Source organism: Arvicanthis niloticus, chromosome 6 (genome assembly GCF_011762505.2).
Source record: "Arvicanthis niloticus isolate mArvNil1 chromosome 6, mArvNil1.pat.X, whole genome shotgun sequence".
Lineage (NCBI taxonomy): Eukaryota > Metazoa > Chordata > Mammalia > Rodentia > Muridae > Arvicanthis > Arvicanthis niloticus.
Window position 1 is genome coordinate 74,493,184 of NC_047663.1, and position 17,764 is coordinate 74,510,947.

The 17,764-nt window shown below is 42.9% G+C and overlaps 1 protein-coding gene and 1 long non-coding RNA gene across 8 annotated transcripts in view; one reads left to right on the top strand and one right to left on the bottom strand.

Moving 5' to 3' along the window:
• Cyfip2 (cytoplasmic FMR1 interacting protein 2) overlaps nucleotides 1-3,383 on the top strand; it is a 117,527-nt gene extending 114,144 nt beyond the window's left edge. For all 6 annotated transcript variants that reach the window (XM_034504569.2, XM_034504571.2, XM_076937002.1 and 3 more), the window contains one exon: nucleotides 704-3,383. In XM_034504569.2, coding sequence (XP_034360460.1) covers nucleotides 704-871 — 168 coding nt within the window. In that variant the 3' untranslated portion in view covers nucleotides 872-3,383. The remainder of the gene's footprint in view (nucleotides 1-703) is intronic.
• Nucleotides 3,051-17,764, bottom strand: LOC143442822 (uncharacterized). 2 transcript variants are annotated; one of them, XR_013111331.1, is made up of 3 exons: nucleotides 10,569-17,750; nucleotides 9,683-9,806; nucleotides 3,051-3,458 (listed from the first exon to the last, which is right to left on the bottom strand). It is a non-coding gene; the product is annotated as an uncharacterized LOC143442822 (long non-coding RNA). The 2 variants fall into 2 exon arrangements; XR_013111330.1 differs by having other exon boundaries at nucleotides 9,683-17,764.

Below are 17,764 nucleotides of genomic sequence, written 5' to 3' on the forward strand. Positions count from 1 at the left end.
GGCAGCAAGCACTTTTACCCATTGCCCCACCTTACTGGCCTTGGGTGGTAGCATTTATATATTCAGAACAACAGCTTCTTGCCTGTTTTATAAATACTTCCTTTCATTCCATTGATGGTATCTTTTAACGCACACAAGTCTTCATTTCCATCTGCACTGGCTGCTGGAGACTTCGGTGTCATAGCCAAAAATAATCGCTGTCAAATCCGACATCGTGGTGATTTACTCCTGTGCTTTCTTCTAAGAACCTCGTAGCTTGAGTCATGTTGAAGTCTTGTATTCATTTCCAACTTATTTTTGGATGCAGTCTATAAAATAAGGTCTAACATTTAGCGGCATGTAGGCATCCAGTTTTCCCAGCATTTGTTGAAAAGGTTGTCCCTGACATTCACACATACTTCAGATGATCTTGTCATCCTGTTCAGAGTCGTTTGGTTCAACACAGTTTGTTTCTAGCCTTACAGTTCTAGTTCATCGGTCTTTGCGACAGTACTGCGGTGCTTTGATTATGGTAACTTTATTGTAAGCCTTGAAACTTGCAAAGGTTATCAGCAACCTTTAGCATTTTATTTGGGAACCATAAAGAAGATCTTTAAAGAAAAGAGAAATATGACTATCGGAACGTCAGGAACCTAGATTGCAGTCCCCATCTCTGCCTCCCACGTAACCTGATCCTAACCTAAGCATCTTCATCCTTCTACAGCCCCTGAAGAAGATGGCTGACCGAATCAGGAAGTACCAGATCTTGAACAATGAGGTTTTTGCCATCCTGAACAAGTACATGAAGTCCGTAGAGACTGACAGCTCCACCGTAGAGCATGTGCGCTGCTTCCAGCCCCCAATCCACCAGTCACTGGCCACCACTTGCTAGGTAGAAAATCCTGCAGACCTTCAATCTGGAGAAGGAGGAGAAGCAGGAGAGAGAACACAGTGGTCAACCTGCAGCAGGTCCAGCTGACAGTGTGTGGGACAGGCCTGGAAGGACAAGGAAACCTCCCCAACACATCTATACCACTCCCAAGGGCCGGGCTCCCGCATGTTCTCCCATGATATCTCCATGGTGGGTTCTCCATAGTGTAAATGAAAAAACAACAAAAACACAGGGCAGTGTGTGCTTTCTTCTTCTTTTTTTTCCCCATCTTAACTGTATTTAAGAGCTACTGTTTCCACCCTGCAGCTGCCCACTCCGTCTGTGATTACTTCCCAAGACCACCTCCCAAAATCATAACCTCCTACCCAGTACCTGTATTTGTTTGATCCAGCACTGTAGTCTTAGAGACACAGAAGAGAGAGTGTAGCAGAGATATCAGTCTGGCCCAATTGTATACCTCAGCTTACTGGCCCATCTTCTGTGGCTTCTCCCTCCAGTTCCCTGGTCACAGCACTTCCTGCTCTTGGGATTAGGGTTTGGTGGGATTTCACCATCAAAGTTTGACTCCTAGTGAACCAGGAAGAGATTGCGACTGTCAAGGCAACAGATGATGCTAACCAGGATCTTTTACAGCCTCCCTAGGATCCAACCCAGACCCTCCTTGCAGAACAACCCTAGAGAGAAGAAGATAAGGCTTGCAAAACCATACCGCACTAAGTGGAACTACGTGAAGATGCCCAGGCCTACTGTGAGGGAGAGATAGCCGTCAGCACAGGGCAAAACTCCAGATCCCAAAGGGGAAATGTTAGGCCTTGTCAACAGCGTGGGAAGATGAGGCACTCCTGTTCCTCATGCAGAGGCTTAGCACTGAGCCACACGGGAATGCCCATGGTCAGTCATAAGGCTACACATAGCATGAACGAGTGACCAAGTCGGTGACTGCTTAACACAGAGCCTAATCCAGGAAAATCCCCCAAGAAAGAAAATCTAAAGGGGTTAGTTACTTCAACTGGAGACAGGGTGGCAAGGAGGAAAAAAAAATCTTTGTCAACAACCTTTTAACCCCAAGACCCCTCCCCCCAAAAAGAAGTCTTTGAGCAAACAGGAATGTTCATTGTGTTGGCTACTCAAAGATTCTTGGAATGTTCTATTCTTTTGCTCTCAACTTCTTGGTCTCTTCCTTTTGTTCAAGCTCAGTGCTGGGGTTGGAGAGTCTTTCATGGGGGTGTATTAACTTCTATGTTCCAGACTAACCCCCACCCCCGCACAGCCCCCATGTATAGCAGATCTTTAAAGAGATTGCTCGTGTTTCTATACAGAGCTAGTCATCTGACATGCAGAGAGAGGACATAGACCTGAGCTTCCAAAACATAGGAAGGAATGATGGATACTCCTCTACTAGCCTGGGGAGGAGAAGAGAAGACAGGCGTAACCATCCCCTGCCCCAGAAAGGTGACTTGTTATCTATCACTGATTTTAACCAGAGAGCAGAAGAGATGTGCGTAGCCATAGCTTTGCCAGACAGGGCCATGTACCCCAGAGAGGTCACATCAATTAAAGCTCTTGAAGATGGCACACTTGAGTGTTCATTTCTGGACACTACCCCTGAATCTCTGGGAATAGGGCCAGAAGATCTGCCTCTTCCCAGTTATATTACAGCATACCACAGTCTCAGAGCCCTTGCAGTAGATTGGACAACTCCACTAACTCTGGGCTTCTGTAGACTCTCTGAGCAAGAATAGGAGTCATTTGTAGTAGGGGTGTGGTTTGAAATGGAAGCTGTTCAGTCCTCTTGTCCGGCACTGTTAATTCTTAGTCTGATCATTTTTCAGTGACCATAGATGTATCCCAGAAGAAGATTCCACTCTCCAGGTCTTCAGCTCCGGCTGGGGATAGTGTGTGATTAACAGATTTTGCTCTCTTAGTCCTCCCTCACTGCTCTGTAGCGATGTGGGCTGTTCATTCCCTAAGGCTGCCTTCCTGGCAGCTCATCCTTCCGACCTTGCACTCCTGACCCCAACAGTTGACCCTCTGGGAAGAGTCACATTCTCCTCAAGAGATCTGATCCCAATAAATTGAAGTCCTCACTTTGAGGACAGAGATTCCATTTCTGCAGCACTTGTCTGCAGACACTGGCCAACTTCAATGAATGCTCTTTCCTCTCTAGTGGTCCTTGTCTCCCCCCCCCCCTTTTGATTTTTTTTTTTTATGTATTTAAAACTCAAGAAAAAAAGCTTAGATTTTAAAATGTTTTAAAAAGAATTCTGTTTCAGAAACTGTCAAATGTGTACCATATTTGTATTAAGAGTTGTTGGGGATTTTTTGTACAATGAATTTACATTTATTTATGGTGAACTTATATTTACGCTCGTGATCAAATAATGATGTTAAATTCTTAAATCCTATTTGCTATGCAGCTGAAGATGATATTTTGATTTGTATTTTGGGGGTACCTGTGTTGAGTTGATAAAACATTTTCATCTCCATTAAAATTGCTTCCGAACCAGTCAAACTAGCGTCTTTGTCCTGACTTCTTGGTCACATTCCAGTCCTCATTGATGTATGGAAGCCACATTAAAACTAATGTCTAGACAAAATGAAATAAAATGGAAGAAAATTACAATATACCACATATATGCACCCTAAATTAATAAATTCTTTTCTACCCAAATGAATTATACCTTTAAAAATTAAAACTAGTAGCTGGGCAGAAATGAAGCACAGCTTTAATTCCAGTACTCGGGAGGTAGAGGCCAGCCTGGTCTACACAGCTAGTTCCAGGACAGCCAAGGCTACACAGAGAAACCCTGTCTCAAAAAACCAAAAGATGATAGATAGATAGATAGATAGATAGATAGATAGATAGATAGATAGATAGATGATGGATGGATGGATGGATGGACGGACGGACAGACGGGTTTAGGAGATTGCTTAGTGGTTAAAACATTTGAGTCAATCGTGAGGACTAGAGTTCAGAACTCTAACTCACATAAATGCCAGGTGCAGACAGCTCATCATCCATAATTCCAGTCTCTGAAAGTGGAACAGAGGACCCCAGAGCAAGGCAGCTAGTGAGTCTACTGTGCTGCTGAGCTCTGGATTTGATTGAGAGACTGTCAATTTAAAAGGCTGAAGAGCCTTCAGGTGTGATTCCTGCTATCAACTTCCAGCCTGCACATACACAAGCTTTTACACGTGAGTGTGACCACAAGCCATACAGACATATGCAGATACACACCACACAGAAGTCATTTTGAGAGGAAAGACTGGAGACTAATATTTGAGGGTGCTTACTGTATATAGGTACCATGCTGAATCTAACCCTTCTTTTCAAGCATCTACCATCACTGTGTGGTACACACTTTACGCACATTTTTATAGAAGTGTGGGAGACTATTTTCACACAGATACCAAATAGCAGAGCTGGAATTTAAAGAGAGTTCCAGAGCCTCAGCTAATCCTCAAACCAGATCCCCCAAACTAGATTTGAAAGTTTGGTCATTGGGCTTTTCAGGGGGTCTGGGGCAATAAGATTGATCAGAGTCTGGTATCAGGAGGGTATTAGGAGGGAACCCAGCACGATGGTTGCAAAGTCCCCAGGCTCAGCAAGACTAACTAAAAAGTCATTGCTTTTATCAGGAAAGCATTGATTACATAGCAATTAGAAGGATGTGTTTAAACCAGCATCAGGGACTCACATTTCACAGTTTCCCCAGATTTCCTAATGACCATCTATTTCAGCTGCATGCTAGAGCCATCAGTAATCACCTTGCTACCATGATATGGGCATCACGTTGGTTCAGGCTCCCAGGACCTCGGTTTTCTAAGCTCCCTTCCAGCCCGTTGTTCTAGATGACTTCCCAGCAGTGTCCTGTGAGGGGTCTGGCTCAAACACAAACACAAAATCCTTCTCTCAACTACCTCCAAAATTTGTCACTTCGATACTGCTATATATGTAAACTATCGTGTCTCCTTCACAGTTATTTCCAAAGAGGTGCTTAAGAGAGGGCTGTTTTCTCAGGCCTGCAGGTGCTAGTGTAAGGATGCAAGATTACAGATTCTCAGGAAGTCAACACCACACACAAAAGAAACTGAGAAAGTTCCCACAGTCGACCTGAAGAAAGAGGTAGATATAAAGAACTCCAAAAATTCTCTTTAAGGAGTTCGGGGAACTACAAGAGTATACAAACAAAACCATAAAACAAATGTGGGGAAATACATGAAAAAAAAAACAGAAAAGGGCTGAGGAGAGGGAGAGGAAGAGGAGAGGGAGGGAAAGATGGAGGGAGGGAGGGTATGAATGAGAATGTTCAGTGAACATTAGGACCAAACTTCCCTAATCTGAAGAGAGACACCAACATAGACACAAGAAGCATAACGATCCAAACCCCAAAATAGTTCACCAAAACCTAGAACATTCTAAGTATTAAAAATCAAAGCAAGGAATTGGGGAGGTGACTTCCTCGGTAAATGTTCGAGTTGAAAACATGAAGATTTTTGTTCAAGTCTAAAGCACCCATGTATAAAGCTAAGCATGGCAGCATGTATCTATCATCCCTTCCGGGGAGGTAGGGACTGAAGGACCTCTAGAGCCTGAGAACTGGCTAATCTGACCAAATCAAGAAGCTCCAGGCTCAGAGACCTGGTTCAAAAACTAAAGGTGACCAGGCATAGTGGCACACACCTTTAATCCCAGCACTCAGGAGGCAGTGGAAGGTAAACATTTGAGTTCAAGGCCAGCCTGGTCTACACAGTGAGTTCTAGAACAGCCAGGGCTATACAGAGAGAGACTAAGGACGACACCTGATACTGATGTCTGACCTTCACATGCACATATATTCCATGTGCACGCACATGCACGTGAATACACACAGAGAGAAACAGAGAGAGAGAGAGAGAGAGAGAGAGAGAGAGAGAGAGAGAGAGAGAGATCAAAGCCGAAGGGGGGAAAATCTGTGAACAGAAGGAGATAAGAAAACATCACATAAAAAGTCAACACTTTAATTATGAACAGATTTTCCATCAGAAACTCTGCAGACCAGAGACAGAGGGATAATATCTTCAATGTGTTGAAGCAAAAACACAATCCTGCTGGCCATAAATGTTTTATCAATCAAAATTGTCTATCTAAAATGAGGGAGAATACAAATGCTTCCAAGCAATCCATAGCCCGGGAGTTTATTACTACACCAGGCTTACAGAAATTGATAAAGGAATACTTTAAGCCCAGACAAAAGCCTGTTAAGTCATAGAGTCCACAAAAGCACAAAACAATGACATGAATCAGTCAGAGACATGTTCAGAATATTATGGGGTATAGTGGGTATAGAAAGTAATTTCAACCCTAGTCTGAAGTTTAAAAGAGGGGGAAAATAATAATGATTCAGCTAAGGTTTTCAAGGACTGTGTATTACAGAGGGATAGGAATCCTGATATCAAACCCTCCAATATGGGAGTGAGGATAGGAGTATCCAGATGTGGACAATCAAGATCAGGCTGTTAACAGCTTGGAATGATTCTCACAAAATGGTAACCACAAAGCAAAAATCTGTACCAAAAATGAAAGAAAAATCTAAAGAATTCAAAGCTACAAAATGCATCTAACCACCAAAGAAAGAGAAATAAAAGATTTACAAAAGAACCAGAAATCAGTTAACAAAGCTTTAGTAGGAAATATTTACCTGACAATAATTTGTCTTGAATATACATGGATTAAATTCCCCAATAAAAAAAATGCTATAAAATGAACAGAGTCTTGTTTTGTGTTTTGTTTTGAGACAGCATCTCATTGTGTTTTCCTAGCTGGCCTTGAACTTGCAGAGATCTGGCTGCCTCTATAGCGTTGGTATTAAGGGTAGCATGAACCACCATGCCCAGCCAAAATAAATGGATTTTTAAAAGCCCAAAGATGTATGCGTACAAAAGACCCACTTTGCTCTGAAAGATATACAGACAGAAAGTGTGGAGAAACATGCCACACAAATGGGAACTAAGGAGAGGAGATCAAGGCAGCTTTATATGGCAAAATATATGCACACTGTTCAAAGACATGCCTATTGACTTTATATAACACAGGAGCTAGCTAATCAGGGGGATGTGCCAAGTGTAAATATGTACTCATCCAACCTAGCAGCCTATAAGTATAGATGACAAATATTAAAGGATCTGAGGGAGAGATAGATCACAATGTGGTATTAGTAAAGGATTACAATAACCCACTTTTAAACCCACAAAGAAAATGAAGAAGGAAATACTTAAAAAACTCCTGGCAGATGTTAAGTGTGCTCAGCTGAAAAAAGAAAAGACAACACTGAACAGCAGTATGAATCCCCCAAACACATCTTGAAGAAATTGCTGCCTCAGATGCCAGAATTCAAGGAGTGCTAGCTGAGCCCTGAATGGCTAAGTACGAGTATGCAAATAAGGTGAAAATGCAACTAATCAAGGAAGAGCTGACAAACCTGGTAGGAGAGAGGAAGAGCCCTGAGCTGCTGAGAGTTCCTTAAAGGTCTATGTCTCTGCAGAAGTAATGAGACTTGTCAGAAGGGGTGGATCTGTTCAGTTTTTAACATTACCCTTGCAGGCTAGCTGATGCACCTTGCTAGGAGCGGAGTAAGGGGTGAGAGAAATCCTGTCTCAAAACAAAACAAAAAAACCAACCAACCAACCAACTAAGCAAAAAACAACAAAGAACAAAAACAGAAACTAAGAGTTTGAAGGAAACAGCTTTCACCTGTGAACATTATCTGGATAATGTTATCAAGATATCTGGGCAAGCCTATAACCTTGGCACTGCCTTTAACCTGAAACGCAGGAGTACTTTGCCCACAGACAGCATACATCTGGAATTTAATAAGAGACATGGTCAATTATTGTGCTTCTATCTTTTTTTTTTTTTTAATCAGGTGGAACAAGAGCCAAAAGACTTAATTATTTTGTGGATCTACTCAAACATCAAACATTTAACCAAACATCAGATTTTTGCTTTCCAACGACTTTCAGATGCTAAATGATATTGTTGACAAAATATCAATGGGATTAAATTTAGACAAGATAGAAAATGCACGAGAAGGAGTCAGTAAAACAACAGAACACCCTCAACTACATAGAAAAGTGTCGTCTTCAAAGAAAGTAAAATGTTGGGTACTGATTACTTAGCATACACATTTACTTACTATTGATAGTACAAAAACCAAGGGCATCTACATTTATCAAATTTACTTTGAAGGGATTTAAATGCTTTGTATATGTGCATTTTAGAAAACAAGTGTGAAATTTACAGAAAAGGTGTACTTGTGGGGATAATCCATTAAATTGGGGATATTGCAGTGAAATAATAAACAGATTAACATAGTGAGATTGAAAAAAATGTTTTGCACAACCAAGATTTACCTTCAGTTCCTGCTGCTATACAGATTAACCTCAGCATATTATAAACCAAAACTTGCATGACCAAAGTGGTGAGAAAAACTGTTGAGCCTGTCGCACCTTCCAAGATACATTATAATGTCCCAGAAATAACCATTTAAAAGAACAAATCAAGAAATATCTATAATTTAGATACTTAAGAGAGTTACATTTGCTTTTTGTGTAATACAATAGAAATATTTTTAATGTTCCTGTTGTGGCAATAGTCACATATAACCTTGTCACTGCCATCAAATGTCACATGTCATATGCATGATTGACTTATGAAGCTAAGCACTGTTTTAAAACTCTAATTGGAAATTGTCCCATGTCAGAGCAGAGTTTCTTCAAACTGAAATTAGTTTTTTAGAAGTCATCCAAGGGCTATCGTGACACCAGGTTAACTATGGACTATCTTTTTAAAATCCTAATTATGCTAATATTCAATGGTGGCACAGGTCTTTAATTGCAGCTCTCCAGAGGCTGAAGCAGGTGGATCCCTGAGTTCATGGCCAGCCTGGTCTGCAGAGCGAGTTCCAGGACAGCTAGAAAACCTGGTGTCAACAAACAGCAACAACAGCAACAATAAAAAACAAAAACAACAACAACAAATGGACAGAGAGCTGGGCCGTGGTGGCGCACGCCTTTAATCCCAGCACTTGGGAGGCAGAGGCAGGCGGATTTCTGAGTTCGAGGCCAGCCTGGTCTACAGAGTGAGTTCCAGGACAGCCGTGGCTACACAGAAAAACCCTGTCTCGAAACCCCCCCCCCCCAAAAAAAATGGACAGAGAATATTATAGGGACTAGAGAGATGGCTCCACCTCAGTTAAAAGCATTTGATCTTTTAACAGATCAAGTTCAGTTCCCAGCACCTATAGCAAACAACTCACAACCTCCCATAACTGCAAGGCCAGGGGATCTGATACCTGCTTCTGGTCTCCAAAGGCACTCACACACAATATCACATACACAAAATGCACATACATCACATACACACACATACACTTAGACAAACACACACACATGAATACATCTTTTAAAACCATTACTGTTGCTAACATTAAGAAAGGAAACACAGAATGCATAGGAGAACATAGAGTATATATTTTAAATCCAGCAACTCAGAAATATCTAAGGACTACTGTGTTTAATTTGATTGGATTTTTGCCTACTTTGTTGTATTAAAATCCTGAGTTTACATCTACTTTACTTAGTGTAATGAAGTGTCAAGTCCCGGTGATAGCATATTTTATAAGTTTATTAGTTACATGGACCATTTAATTACTTAGAGACATATGGTATATGCTACCTTTGCCCCCCAGACACTGCCACATTAAACAGGATAGAGCCTATGGTGGGAAAGAGATGAAGACATTCACTTGATCCATGTAGGAGGCGACTCACCCACTCCCACAGCCAGCCCCCACTTCCATATGGTTTGACTTATTCCATTTTCCCTGCCTACGCTTCCTCCTGTGTGATTCCCACTGGGTCCCAGATGTTCAGCCGTCTAGCTGCTCCAGGCTTCCTGCAGACGAGGGGAAAGATGGTGAGATTTCCTTGGGAAAACATGCTGCCCAGTGCTATCAGAACAAAAACCAGGCTGCCTGTGAACTCCACCCTCATTAAAACCCAGTCGTTTCTGCCTTGTGGGGTTTCCAAAGGACAGGAAAAGCAGAAATCAAAGAGAGCCAGTTGTATAGATCTTAAAACACTTTCTGGCAGGGAGCCAAGACTTTGGCTGCGCTCGAGAAAGTGAAGCAGGTTCAACGGTGTCTACAAGGGTAGGGTTGACTGGGTCAGACAGAGTGTAACTACCAGTCACCTAACAGATATTCTCATTGACCCCCGCCCCTTCCTACAAATGCCAATGATGTCACTCCATTTTATACATGAGGACCCAAACACAATAGAAGCTTGGCAGGTTCATCACTGTCTTTTCTCATTTCTTCTGGGGACCTAGGATTCCTCCTGCTTGCTCCCTGCACTCTCATACCTGCCTCAGTCTACCAGAAATATCACCTCACCCCTCCTAGTCAGGAGATTGAAGTCTTCTGTTATGCTTCAATAACTTTCTTCTGCTGCTCCAAGACAGGAGGATCCCCAAGCGCTCTGTCCTTGGTCTCATTCAGCAGGAACTTTCAACTATTTAATCAATATAATTCACAAAAACACCACCTATCTCTGTCTTTACACCATCATCAGGCCCAGGCCCTGGCCACTGGGTGGTGTAGTATAAATGTTCCTCTTGTGTCTCATGACTCAGTTTCCCTTAGCCTCTTCTACTCACCCCGATCAGAGGTTTGCCTTGTACTGGACAGCGGCAGAGAACGTGCCTAAAACAGCAGTAGGCATCAAAGAGCAGAGCAGAAAGCGATAGCTGTTCTGAACTGTGAGATGCAGGAAGTTCAATCTGTGAAAAAGATGGAGGCAGGGTGGACAGAAGCAAACAAGAAAGGAAAAGATTCAGGTGTGGAATCACGTGACTTTTATTCCAGTACTTGGGAACCCGAAGTAAGTGATCTCCATAGTTGGTTATAGGTCAGCCAAGGCTACATAATGAGATTATGCTTCAAAAATAGATGGATGGATGGATGGATGGATAGATAGACAGACAGACAGACAGACAGATAGATAGATATATAGATAGGTAGATAGATAGATAGATAGATAGATAGATGATAGATGATAGATAGATTGATAGATCGATCGATCCATAGATAGACAGACAGATAAATAGACAGATAGATAGGTAAATAGATATAAACAAGTAAATAGATAAATGGGGGAAAGGAACAGAGTGAGGGCTGATTCTGACGTTCATATTCCTTTCTCTTGGGGATACAGCTCAGCCAAGAATACAAGCAATAGAGAGCAACAATCTAGGGTGTCAGACGTTAGTTAGACTTTTAAATCAGAAAACATTTTTATATATTCTGATAATATTTTTTCACTCACTCAGCACCTCCCAGATCTTCCCCACACCTTCCTACCCACCCAACTTCCTGTTCTTTCTACAACAATAACTACAACTAAAACCAAACATCAAAACAAGCAAACAATAAAATGAAAAATTTCAAGAGAATTCATTTTGCGTTGGCCAAGTACTCCTGGGCAGAGGACCTACCTGGAGTGTGTTTGATATACCCAGTAACATTCCATTTAATTTTTTTTTTTTTTTTTACTTTTTTAAAGATGATTTTCCCTTGCCAAAGGCTGTCTTGCAAATAGTTTCTTGGTTGGGGATGGAAACTCAGGTCCACGTCCCCCTTTCTGCCCTGGGACCCCATCTGACTCGAACTTGTATATGCAGCAACGGTCTCTGTACGTGTGTCAGTTCTAGTGTGTCTTGAAGACACAATTTCCTTGGCATTCTCCATCACCACTGGCTCTCACAGTCTTTCCACCAGCTCTTCTGCATACATCTCTGAGCCTTGAAGTTAAGAGCTTTGATGAAGACTCCCATTTAGGACTGAGGACTCCAAAGTCTGTTTTAATTCCCACCTACTCCAAGAAAAAGCTTCTCTAATGAGGACTGAGCAAAGGCACTAATCCATTGATGTATCAGCACTTCAGTAGGAGTCATTTATTGCTATGTTACTTTAACATAATAATAGCATTGGGCTTTCCCCTAAGGCCCTATGCAGTCTCCTGTTCTTGGCCACTTTAGCAGTGACAGGTATGGGTTCCATTTCATGGAGTGGGCCTTAAATCCAATCAAAATTGGCTGGTTATTCCCTTAACATTTATGTCAGTATTACACCAGTGCATCTCTTCCAGGAAAGTCAGTGTTCCAAATTGCAGGGCTTATAGCTGGATAATATTTCTCCTCATTGGTAACATGTAGATACCTACCAGCACCATGAAAGCTGGTCAATATGGGGTGAGGCTTCTAGCTGGGCACCAGCTTGCCTTCTTCATGAATAAGTGTTGTCTTCAGCAACAAGGCATTAGCATCAGGTTGTGAGGGCAATCAATAGCCTTGGCCATGGAGTGGAATGTTCGGTGGGGTCCCTGGGCCCCCTTTGGCCAAAGACTGAACAGATGTGACCATTCCTGGCACTGGACGTTTTATTTGTGGGATAGGATGTCTAGCTGGGTCATTGTCGACCCCCACTGTATGGTGTCCCCATTTTAAAAATACCTTTCATAGATGTATCTTAGAAAACTTCTACAATAGAGGTTTTCCATGTGCTTTTTTTTTTAAGTTCTTTAGTTGTCCCTCCTCCTCTCCTCAGCTCTCTACTCTCCAATCCCATCTCCTTTTATTCCTCCCCCATTTTAGTCTCCTTCATCTCTCTGTAACACTATATTCTATTTCACTATATTCCTTGGGAGGTCCTTTCCTTCCTCCTGATCTCTGACAAAGAACCTATTTAACCTCTGTGGCTTTCAGACTGCAGCACACATAGTGGAAAACCTAAAAGCTAGCGTAGAACATAATTTGCAGGTTCTTAATCCCAGTGAGCAGCTATGTCCTTAAGAATGGCAACGTGGTGGCACCCACCTTGTGAGTTACTGCAAGACTTCAATTTCACAGGTATAGTGAAGACAGTCAGCCTCCTGAAGTCCCTCTTTTCTTCAGGACGGGGTCATGATGGTCCATCTCCTTCTCTCCAGAGTTTCCACTCTGGACAGGCCAGGGAGGTCAAAATTTATCTCTGATGCTCTTACTAACTTCTAGATTCTAATTGATCTAAAACTTTCCCCGATAGATTCAAAAACCTACCAAAAGGAAACTAACTGTGGGGGGAACGTGGCTCACCACAGGAGACAAAGCCTCTGAGAGGACTGTTCCAAGAAGATAGAGGGGAAAGTTTCTTCATCCCAGCCTCTCCTTAGCGTGCATTCTAGCTAACAAAAGGAGGCCACAATTTGTTCTTGGGATCCAAGACCACCATTCCTTGTTGGGACCTCCTGAGAATACAGTTCCTGACAAACAAGTAAGGCTAGTTCAAGCAAGACCTTTACTCCCTGGGAGTGAGTTGCTAAGAAAAAATGGACTCACCTGTGACTTGAGGCATTTTCCAAACCCCAAATTTAACCCAGACCTGGCTTTCCCATCCTTCCTATCTTCAGAGTAGAATGTCCAGAGCACTGAGGGACAGGAGATTCTACTCCTAACTTCCTTATCTCCATAAGGAAGAAACAAACTTCATTTTCTTCATCTCCCAAATGAGACTGAAACCCCAGATGCTCTCTGGGGATTTCTCGACCAGACAGTATAAGATTTTCCAAGGTCAGACTGTATATGCCTTGGGGGATGCTGTGAGAAATCCTGAAGGAAATCTCTCATCTCAGGAGGCCCCAAGCAAACTTTCAATATCTGTGAACATTCAGAAATAGTAAGCCAACATCTTCTTTAGCCAATCACAGACAGCCTCAGATTCTCCAAGGGAATGGCTAGAGTGCTTGGAAGACTTAGGAAAACAGCATCCAACCATTCCTAGGGGAGAGGGAAACGAGAGAATGCACAACAACATATATTAATCCCCCGCAGCTGATTTATCAGGTTGCTTCAAATGGAGTCTCTTGAAGCAACACGAATTTATTATAGAGAGCAAAAGGATAAATAAATAAACTGAATCATCTGACCCAATCCTTGGGCCAACATCGGGGTGTGGGAAAGCCTGCTTTCATCAGGGCAAAATCTGTACCTTGTTTACTCAAGCTTGAAAAGGCTGCTTGGCTATGGCCACATCACTTCAGTGAAGACTTCCATCCTCCCTGACATTCTCTGACCCTAACCCTTCTGAATTCTTCTTTCAAAGACCCTTGTGATTATATTAGGGCCACCTGGGAAACCCAGGCTACCGGTCCATCTTGAGATACTCAGTGTAAGTCTCACCAGCATGGCTGCTTAAATATGACCTCAGTAAGGTCTGGGATCTTGGACAAGGCTCTTACCTTCAGTAAACAAAAACTGGGAAACAGTGAAACTACAACTTACTTATAGTTACAATGTGCACATGATGGTTAAAATTATACCAGTACCAGCACAATGCTTACAACACAATGGCTTGGTTTTTATTAGTAAATAGTATCTTTTCAGAGAAGCCACACGATCCAGAGGTGGTTCTTGAGTTAAGCTCACCACACACATCTCTTATTGTCTGGCACTTGGGTCAGCAGCAGTTGGTAACCCCTGCTCTTGGTACCTGTGTTAATAATGCAAGGATGACTAGTCTAAATGGTGGTGGGGCAAGTCTTTAACCCCAGTACTCGGGAGACAGAGGCAGGCAGATCTCTGAGAGTTCGAGGCCAGCCAGGTCTACAGAGGGAGTTCCAGGACAGCCAGAGCTACACAGAGAAACCCTGACTCAAAAACCACAACAACACTGTATATACCTTTAAATTTTAAGTTTTATATTAAAATTTTAATTAATATATATCACAATATTATGTGTGTGTGAACTTCCAAATGTATGAACTTTCTTCAGTTGGAGAATAAAAAACACAAAGGTGGTTACTACACAAAAATAAGTCAAAATATTTTTTATATGGTGGGATGTTGTTATTGAAGGAATTCTCATACCTTGCTAAAATTTCTAGTGGGTTACGGTGGTGCACACCTGCAATCTCAATTTAAATTTAGGAGGTGGAGGCAGGAGGATCAGGAACTCAAGGTCATCTGATAGCCTAAGCAAAAATGATACCACGTCTCAAACGAACAAATGAAAGAAATCTATGTTGTTTAGGTCGGGTGAGGGCTGGCGGGGAGTATTGCCTGATGAGTAGTTACGGTCTACACATCTCTGAAAACCCACACTAACACCTGTCCCTGTGGTCTGTGGACCTCTGCCTCCAAAACCGCACGGTGAAATATAGAAGATGCATTTCCCTTCGTCCAAAAGCCAAACAGGTTGAATAAGTCCTTGTCCCCCTGGGTGCAAAGTAATGTGTGCATCCTTTCAGAGCAGGTATGGTGATTTCTGTCTTATAGAGATCTGGGGCCTTCAACATGCTAAATGGTAACAGTGTGACCTTCCCCCATAGGAAGATCTTGTGTCTCTGGCTCTACCAGGGTTTGACTAAAGGTCAACCTTTCCATAGAGCGGGTGGTCTGAGCATGGAAGGCAACAGACACGGAAGCATTAATGTTTAATGGGATGGTAACAAATAAAGTTACATTTTCTGAAGAGCAAAATGTAGATAATTATCAATAGTCGAGTTTAACTAGACTGGAGCGGGGAGGATGTGTGTTTTCTGATTGGTCCACAGCTTTGTTTGGTCTGCAGCCAACTCTGAGGCAGAAGGCTCTGGGCCTTCTTGTGGGAGAACTTTGGTGTCCTGGCATCTGTGATGGGAGGAGGCAGGTCCTGGACCTTAAAGGGGATGCTTACCCACCACTGTCTGACTTGGTTAGCCCTGAGGAAACTTCAACCCACGCTCCGGATTCCTGTAAAGTCTCTCAAACAGGTCTGGCATGCAAACCTGAATTTCCGGTGTGACAGTGATTACCCAGCCATCAGTCAGCCTGGGGTTCTTCCCACTATGGAACTGCTCCACGGGTCTCTCTCTCTCTCTCTCTCTCTCTCTCTCTCTCTCTCTCTCTCTCTCTCTCTCTCTCTCGGCAGAAGGAGAAGCTTGGAGTGCATCTGGAAAGGCAATCAGACCAAAGTTTAAGCATCATCATGTCCAGGGAGGCTTTCCCAGAGAGCTGAGTATTCAGTCTCTTCCTGGCCACATCTTAGTTTCTTTGTGCTCCTTTGTTACATTCTGCTTTGTTTTCTATTTATTTCTCTGCTTATCTGCGTGGCATACCTACCCCTTCTAGAACGTAAGATCCCTGAGAACAAGGACCTTCCCTGTTGTGACATGAACTTGTCCCTAGTCCCTAGATCAGGGCCCATAATGCACTGAGTGAATGCTAACTAAATATTAGCTAATGTTCCTTTGCATGTCCCAGCAGGCTTCAGAAGCAGAATCGCCTGCATTCAGAAGCAACAATGACCTTCATGTAACAAATGAGAAACACAGACTAAAAGGACTGCATTAGAATCAGGCAATTAGGAAGAGGCATGGCCTGAGTTTGACGCCAGGGCCCTCTGGTTCAAAAGCGAATGCTCTTGTATTGCAAAATCCTGCCTACTTCAACCCTCCAAGTCTGTCTAGTTTTTTAAACTGACAACTTCAGCATAGATTCCTCTGTGCTTAGATGAGGGGTGAGGAGGAGAAATACAGTTCAAAAAGATGCATTAGTGAACTCCTATCTGAGGCCACTGGCCACAGAACAAACTGCCAGAGCTGCCCTCCAGTCTCTGGCCTCCCTCTAGCAAGGCTGTAGTGGGATTTGCAACCAAACAGTAGCCCTTGTCTCCAGTGCCATGGACATGCAGGTCAACTCCATTTTAAGCAAAATTCTAGGAGGTGTGGCGGCGATTACTCTGTTACTTGGTGCCTGGTGCTATTGGACATATTTCATTTTGTCAGTTGCTTAATCACCACAGGAGCCATACTAGGTGTATACTGTATTATCTGCATATGTTTAATGAGCAAAGGGAGGCCGGAGGACATAAAAAAAAAAAAAAAAAAAAAAAAAAAAAAAAAAAACCTGCTCCCGAATACATGGCTGCAGAAACTGGATAGGAAGAACATAAGAGCAGGCTGCTGACTCCAGCTTTTTACCATCTACCCTACAGCTCAGGGAATAATCTGGGATTTGTTTACAAGAGTAGGTGCCACCAGGAGGCTAGATGGATGGCTTTGGACAATCCATGTAAAGTTTCTGGGTGTGGATGACCTCACATGCATAAAGGGACAGGAATCAACTTCCTCTCAAATGTGTTCTGAAGAACAGGCTGTTAATACTATGTGATGACAGGATGGAATTTCATGACCAATTGGATTTGATAGAGTCAAACTAAGTTAACCAGGATTCTTACAGCAGGCCAGATCAGCGCCTTTAATACACCAGTGTGCACTGGGCCTAAGACAGGGGAGGAGGGCATAGCATTCTTCAAACTTTACAGAACACAGAAAGATGTTCTGTTCCTGTTTGTGGAGCCCAGAGTGGGAAGCATGCATTAGAGACACTTGGGGATGTAGCTCAGTTGTCTAGCAGTTTCTAGAAATCCTAGCTTCTACCAAAGTCTCCCACATGGAGAAATTTGCTAAAATTCTGTCTCTCGGGGAGAACAGACTATCTACCCTCTTTTAAGGTCTCCACAATAAATCGAGTCTCAGTACAACCAAAGTTCACTCTAGGGAACCAATAATGAGTTTACTGGGCTTGCCTTCAGAGTAATGGGTGACCTTAAAACCACCACACTTGGATGGTCTGTGGCAAGCAGAGATAACGAGTCCTCACGGCTTCATAGATGGAGACCCCTCCACCTCACCCTTTTCCTACCTATATCCTCCAGCTTTCAAGGAGAGCAAGAAGACACCACATACAACTAGGGAAGTATTGCATACAGCTGGTTGGGAAGGCTGGCTGGATATTCAGGTGTGGGCCCCCTGGCCCTCCCCACCCCCTTCCCCCAA